The sequence below is a fragment of the Hylaeus anthracinus genome, unplaced genomic scaffold (assembly GCF_026225885.1).
Source record: "Hylaeus anthracinus isolate JK02 unplaced genomic scaffold, UHH_iyHylAnth1.0_haploid 11985, whole genome shotgun sequence".
NCBI classification, from domain to species: Eukaryota; Metazoa; Arthropoda; class Insecta; order Hymenoptera; family Colletidae; genus Hylaeus; species Hylaeus anthracinus.
This window is the reverse complement of record NW_026534333.1, coordinates 4975002-4982036: the sequence shown is the minus strand read 5'-3', so window position 1 is coordinate 4982036 and position 7035 is coordinate 4975002. Positions and strand designations below refer to the sequence as shown.

General features: G+C 37.9%; 2 protein-coding genes across 3 annotated transcripts; one reads left to right on the top strand and one right to left on the bottom strand.

The window, feature by feature from the left end:
- Window positions 1-4157: 4157 nt before the first annotated feature.
- On the top strand, window positions 4158-5081 carry LOC128887401 (uncharacterized). Its single transcript, XM_054143255.1, has 4 exons — window positions 4158-4295; window positions 4364-4467; window positions 4550-4777; window positions 4837-5081. The coding sequence occupies exons 1-4, from the start codon at window positions 4259-4261 to the stop codon at window positions 4990-4992; spliced, it is 525 nt and encodes a 174-aa protein (XP_053999230.1). The 5' UTR covers window positions 4158-4258; the 3' UTR covers window positions 4993-5081.
- A 148-nt stretch (window positions 5082-5229) lies between these two features.
- On the bottom strand, window positions 5230-6893 carry LOC128887393 (elongation factor Ts, mitochondrial). Of its 2 annotated transcripts, none has more exons than XM_054143240.1 (4): window positions 6796-6893; window positions 6258-6413; window positions 5669-6197; window positions 5230-5591 (listed from the first exon to the last, which is right to left on the bottom strand). In XM_054143240.1, the coding sequence occupies exons 2-4, from the start codon at window positions 6411-6413 to the stop codon at window positions 5368-5370; spliced, it is 909 nt and encodes a 302-aa protein (XP_053999215.1). In that variant the 5' UTR covers window positions 6796-6893; the 3' UTR covers window positions 5230-5367. The 2 variants fall into 2 exon arrangements, with proteins under 2 accessions (XP_053999215.1, XP_053999214.1); XM_054143239.1 differs by lacking the exon at window positions 6796-6893 and adding an exon at window positions 6493-6756.
- Between the last annotated feature and the right edge of the window lie 142 nt (window positions 6894-7035).

The window sequence follows — 7035 nt, the reverse complement described above, 5'->3', positions numbered from 1 at the left end:
ACAAAGCCTTCCAATTACCACGCGAGTCTGTCGTTAAATTTAAATTAGCCCACGAAACCGTTGCTTCAGCATTACTCGCGAATAATTTGAATTCGTTCCTGAACGCTGCCCGTTTCCTCGCGTGTCCGATCCGTAGTTTCCACACGGCGAACGATTCCCTAATTGCTTCACGCTTTCCCAGATGTCGACTGGGTTGTCCAATCTCATGTTAAGACACGATAAACCATTTCAGCACCGGTGACGTAACGCGGTGCACGTATTACCTCTTGCTCGCGGCGGTGCACCGTTACACCGTGAACGTGCACCGCGTTGCATGTATGCGAGATGCAAAGTGCAGCGATCGCACGCGCACACGTACTCGCGAATTTCGCTATTGTCTTATGCATCTCGCATGGGTTGTTCATTCATGCCCACGCCCCGGTGCTCGGACACATGCGAGCTTATACAGCCACACACGTGCCGTTCAAGCGTCGTTCCCGTCGATCATTTGCGGCAGGAAGCGGTGACTGCACTTGCTGCACGCCCACTTGCATCGGACGATCTCGCGCCGAGAGTTTTGCAAAGAGGTGGAAACGAAACGTTTCTTCCCTTGGAATACAATATGGGGCACTCGGTGTGCAGCGACTTGCTATCTTTAAGTGCCGGAGCCGCAGAATATTATTGCGAGTTAGGATATTATTGAGAGACGAGCGAAATTTTTATTTATCGATGCTAGATTTAGCCCTTTGCACTCGAGGCCTTTTTTTCTGGTATCTACCAGCAACTCGAGATGCTTCTTAGCATTCTATTGCTATGAATTCTGAGCTATCTAGATTTGAGAATAAGGTCACCTTTACATCGCCGGCAATCATTTTATTAACACTTCGAGCTTCACAGAAATTAAACCTAAAGAAATGCTAGGTATTGTAGATTTTGCTGCGTGAAACCTAATGGTGACTGAGAGTCACCTCACGAGTGCAAAGGGTTAGTACGTCTCTTTAATACGGTAATTGTGAAAATACAAAGCTTAATAAATATAGTAACTATGCGTATAAAGGTATGATTCTCGAGTATTATACGAATTTCAATTGTGAGTATGAGTAAAAATGAAGGTAGGAATCGATCGAAAGACTGTCGTGCAATTTGTAAGAAGGTAGAACACCTTGTGCCTGAGATCGAATCGCTGTCAGTCTTGTACATTTTTTCAACCTCGAGAAGCCAGTAGAAAGCAGGGCTTTGAATATACAGGGTGTATGTTCTACTCATATGTGGGAAAAGAGCGGATATACCACGAGGCTTCGCGTAGAAGGGACACTCAAGTGCTTCTCTTAATATATTTACTGTTCAAAAGGATAAGAAAACTTATCTCCGAAAAAGGGCCTGTTTTGTAATTTAATAAACCTCCTAATTTTATACGAAATTTAATGTCTAATAATATAAATATATTGGCCGAATTACATGGAAAAGTAGAATTTTGCATCGAATACGTAGTCTGTTAGTATTATTTAATAAAATACAAATTACAATTAATGAAAGATGACGGGCGGATTTTGTTATTAAGAGAAGATCTTAAAGCCCCTCCGACGCCATCGAGTGTTGTCAAAAGTGAAAATCCAGCGAGCCTAAGTCCGTGGAACGAGTACGTCAGACAATAGGCCTGCAGGACCTATCCATCTGTTAGAAAATCGTTCGTTTAAGAATCCGCGTGGCTACTCGTCTGAAATAGAACGATGCACCGTCATGCATAAATCACACGCCACGTAAAACATCTTAATGGGGATTCTTTCAAGAATTCATGCTGTTCGTTACTCGAGACATTGATATTACATTAACTTGTTAATCCTCCATTTAGGAAATTAAACTTTTATCCGTGTATATGTATATGGAATCGTTGAACATTAACATCGCTGAACATGAATAGTAGTTTAGTGAAATATGGTAGCTTAGTTTACGATTAATCGGGCGTTAATGTAACTCAAGAAGCTAATGTAACTTTAAATTCTATAGGATGAGCATTTAAACATTTCTTTTTTTTGAATGGTACATTGATTATGAACAACGCATGTGCTTACTTGTGTAACGTGAATAAATTCATACTTTTTTTTGTGTTATGTGTGACATGTGTTAAATAAATCAGACATTATTTTCAATCGTGATATATTATTATTTTGCATTCCTCCTTACCTGAAAGTTGACTCACAGAAAATAAAATTTTGACACTGATCTAAATTGACCACGGTTACATTGTCTTTTTCATTCTTTCCTTTCCGCAAAAGTTAGTAGACGAATCGTCACCGATAAAAATGATTGACACCCCTCGACGCTCGACATCTCCTACGCGATCGTCATTCTCATTACATAAATCTCAAAGAGAACATACCATAAACCCCTTCAACACTCGAAACCGACCAGGAACGATCAGTTTCACACAAAAATTGATAAAAAAAGAAATCCAAACGATATTCCCAAAAGCGGGACGGTATCGTGTCATCGAAGCTCTTTAAAAGCTCTATCCAGAACGAGATTTAGCTCTCAGATAAAGATGTCCTTTCTTGGAATAAATTCCGATAAATAACAATAAAGCGTTTAATCACTTTTATGAGTTACATTCATCATCCTCCCTCGGTTCTTTATCCGTATATCATCCACTGGTTACACGTAGTCATCACGCGCGTTGTGCTGACTTACCCGTCTCGAGAAATCCATGGTCTGTATCGTTCCTCGTTGCTTTAAGTCATTTAAAAGAAAAGTACGAACGGTTCCGTGGCGATATGCGCGAAGGAGCAGGAGAAGGCGTTTGCCACGAAGTAACACCGTCTAACTGTACGCGAACACAACTGGTACCATGCGTTCCTGACTAAAAAGAAACCGTACCGGTGCGGGACTCGTCCGGAAGTGGGCCCCGGAACCCCGTGCGGCCACCCGTGACCGACGGGTACCCGGTGAATAAAACGTCGAGCCATGCGGGCATCGGTTCCATGGTTGCAAGAGCATCTCGCTCGAACGCACCTGTTCTGCACCTTTCTAACGTTATCCTGCGTCACGAAGGCTCGCTGTTCAATTTTACTCTTTTTTATTCCCGGCTCCGTCGGTTGTCTTCGTTCGAATAACGGATGCCGATCTAATGATCGCGATTACGGCCTTTCTACCGTACCGTGAAAGATTAGGAGCATCGACTCGGGAACGTGTTCGTCACGCTTCTTTTTTTTTTTTTTTTACGCGTTAGATTATTTATTTATTACGGAGATAATGGTAGAAATGTAGGTACATAGATGCTTAACTAACTCTAATGTAATATAATCGATTTATTGTTACACTAGTATGCTTACGCCTCTCGAGAAGAACACGATCAATTATTTCTTGGATTTATATGTTTTTTTATTAGTCGACTGGCCTCCTTTTATAAAACTTTTAAACTATCGCAATTTCTCTTGCGAGTTCCCGCTAATTTCGCTCGAATCAATAGCCATCTAGCGGTGAACAGGCCGAACTAACTTCGGAGTATGGTCAGCCCCTCTAACGGGAAGACGCTCAAGTTTGTCCTCGAATAGTTCCCCTGTCAACGGTAGACGGAGCCATTTGTTTTTTTTAATTATAAAATTAAGAGTACATGGCTGAAAAATGATTCTCATTCATATTTTAATATTGCAATGATTGTCCACATATTAGTTTTTAAATATATATAAAAAAAATACAAATACCTCGAATGCCCAAGTTTGTTGCCGATTAGTTTGGTTTGTTCACTGCTGGATGGCGATATAGGTATTCTCAAGTTTTTTTTTTTTATATATTCAAAAACAAATAGGTGAACAACTATTGTAATATTAAAATATGAATGAGAATCATTTTTGAGCCTTGAATTCTTAATTTTTTATTTAAAAAAAACAAATGGCTCCATCTACCATTGCCAGGGAAACTATTCGAGGAGAAACTTGAGCGTTTTCCCGATAGAGGCGTTGACCATACTTCGAAGTTAGTTCAGTTGTTCACCGCTAGACGGCGACACTAATTTCACGCGGGAAATTTGAATTTCTTTTTATTTAATTAAAGTTTATTAGAGTATATAATGTATTAAATGATTAATTAAGATACCTTGCATTTTTTTTTATCTTAAATATAAGCTGTTGAATTCCTCTAGTGAACATATTGTAGATTATAATCCAAGATATGATAGGATGTTGTTTCTTCGTATACGTCGAACAAATTAGTATCTGTCAATCAACTCTGACGGATACGGGAAATTTTTTATGTAACTTTTATATGGCATAGAGGGAAGCCGATGGACTGGAGAAATGACGAGTCCGACCATTCAAGTGGTTTGTTCCCCATGCATTTTATACTCTTTCATTTCATTAATATCAATTTATATCTATTTTTATGACAGTGGAAAATTTTACATGGGACGAGAAAAACCTCTTGACGAAGACCAAAAGCGATGTAAGTGTAACTGGTGCGGTTGGATGTAACGTCTGTTGTCAAGGAGTACAGGTTAAAAATATCTTCTAATAAACATTTTTTTAATGTCAAGAACATATAAATTGTAACTTCTTAGTAAAAATATAAAAAACAGGCGAACTTCGGTATTTGTAAAGAATCAAGAAGCTTTACGTCGGCCTTCGAACGCTTGGAACTGGAGGCGGAAATTGAATGTAGAAACGAGACGATACCGCTTCGACGAACGAGCGACGCTCAGACTGAACCACTTGATGATATCAAACAAGAATTATATGATTTTGATGCTAGAGATATTTTACCTTGTCGACAAGCTCTTCAACATTCGGATATTTTGAATTTCCAAGTACGATTTGCGTGATTTCAAATCACTTAAAAAATCACTAATAAATTTAAATATTTCAGGGCGTTAGATACCCGTCCGAAGATATAGCTCGTTACTGGAAGAAAGACTCGCGAATGTGGCTTTGGAAATCTGTTAGACTGATGCGCAGACAAAACGAATGTAAATCTTCGAGTAACGCGTGCGCGACAGATAATGAAAATGAAGAAAAAGATTAATCTGAATGTCAACAAAAATTTCGGGCGTAAATTTTTTTTAACGTTTAGATTGTTGTATTTATTGTTCATAGCGCTACTTTAAATAGATTCTATTTTTCGATATATGTACAATGTATTAGATAATAAGTAAAATCAATCAACAAGATATTCTGTATTTCATAGTATTTCTCGATTGTAATATACTTTAACGCGTCTAATAACGAAGGCAGCATTCTCAGTATTTGACCTGCAGCAAAGTAGGTAGTAAACAAAATAAAATGATTATATATTCTTTTATCGTGCTAAAGTGACAATAATTGTTCAGAATACGAACAAAGGTGATACATAATAAATTGTATATACAACATTATCCTAAATTGAAAATGATTAGTTATCCTAACCACAAGTTTCAATGGCATCCAATGTTTCATCTCTTTCAATAGGTTCACCTATTTCAAAGCGCGCAAAATCGACAATTTCAATTTGTTCAGTTTCTAATAGTTGTTGTATAGATATAGTATGATCGAGCAAAAATTCTTGATACAGCATAACCTGTTCATCTTCGATATCATCATGAGGTTCATCAACTTTTGGATCACCAATTTTGATTGGATTCATACCTAATATTGAAATACACATTATTAAACATTTTTTTTTAAAACTATCGTAATATGTGGAATAAATGAATATAATTTACCAATAACATGTTGACATAGTTGCAGTCCTACCATGGGATTTTTTACTTTAGATCTTATAGCCACCAATGCTCCGTATCGCCCAAAAGATGATGGGACTGGATTTACAGGATTGGGGTGGGTACAACCATACAATTGCACACCAGGTTGCACACTCATACACAGAGCACGTTTTATATTAATGTTTTCTCCGATACTTCCAATAGTTAAAGCAGAGTGATCAGCTAAAGTTTTACCATCGCCTGCAGGCAAGGAATTTAAAAATTCCGTATATAACATGCTTTTAGCAACCAGTGCTTTCGATTCCATTGTCATTCCATGCTTCAACACGCTGGAGACTACAGTTTCTGTTAGGTCATGAAATTTTTTGTTTCTAGCAACAAAGTCTGTTTCACAATTAACTTCCACAAGAGCTCCATGATTTTCATTTGTGATCATCGCTATTAATCCCTGAGTAGTCACCCTGGATTGTAATTTTGTTGCTTGTGTCCAACCTTGGGCTTGAGCTTGTTCTTTCAGCCATAGCTCTGCCTAAAATATATAAACATTAATAATACTTTTATAGAGACTATAAGCTCACGAGTTCCTTACTTTCTCTATATCGTTGTCATGCAGCTCCAATGCCTTTTTACAGTTTACAAATGTGTATCCAGTCTTCCTGCGCAACTTGCCTAATAACGTCTTCTTTGAAGAATAACAAAGTAAGTAATTTGCGTGTAGGGAACGAAATAGCTGGCGTGGAATCATCTGAAATATGTCACTGGTTGTGTCACTTTGTGTGAAAACAACTTGAAAGAGTTGCTTTATAATACTAAAGAGACTTAACCTCAAAATATCCAAACATCATTTCGACTCGTATGGCATTTCGACGTAATTAGATTAGCACGACATTATTTTATAAGAATCTTTTCATTAAAAAATCCCACGAATCTTATGGAAATTGATCAATTTCGTTGCCTAGAAACTACAGTCAATTGCAGTTGCTAGTGTCATTCTACTCGCGACTCGATAGTGGTAACCGCGTAGAAATGACATACCTTAGACATCGTCTTTCAAATATACTGTACAACAATATTTTAGGCAATACTTACAGTACAGTAAAAAAAGGTATCTAGCGTGTTTCACTCACCTTGTACAGAGTTCAAAAAACGGAGACTCGTAACAATTGGTGAACCAGACCTATGGACCAACTCCGAAAGTGGCGCCGTCTGTGACGATACAAAAATTCGCAAGGTAGTCGAAACACCGATACTTTTCAACCATATATTCGCACATTGTATTTCATAAAAACCGTGACTTGTAAACGATTTTTGATATACATGATCCTTTGAATTTCCTGTTGATACCTAAACTGTATATTTATGCGACA

What these genes read in the sequence shown, in the direction of transcription:
- LOC128887401 (XM_054143255.1), top strand. Translation starts at nt 4,259, where the DNA reads ATGGACTGGAGAAATGACGAGTCCGACCATTCAAGTG. An exon ending in CGAGTCCGACCATTCAAGTG is followed by an intron (nt 4,296 to 4,363) that starts GTTTGTTCCCCA and finishes TTTTTATGACAG; the next exon opens with TGGAAAATTTTACATGGGAC. An exon ending in TCTGTTGTCAAGGAGTACAG is followed by an intron (nt 4,468 to 4,549) that starts GTTAAAAATATC and finishes TATAAAAAACAG; the next exon opens with GCGAACTTCGGTATTTGTAA.
- LOC128887393 (XM_054143239.1), bottom strand. Translation starts at nt 6,513, where the DNA reads ATGATGTTTGGATATTTTGAG. An exon ending in TGATGTTTGGATATTTTGAG is followed by an intron (nt 6,414 to 6,492) that starts GTTAAGTCTCTT and finishes GACATATTTCAG; the next exon opens with ATGATTCCACGCCAGCTATT. An exon ending in ACTATGTCAACATGTTATTG is followed by an intron (nt 5,592 to 5,668) that starts GTAAATTATATT and finishes TTTCAATATTAG; the next exon opens with GTATGAATCCAATCAAAATT.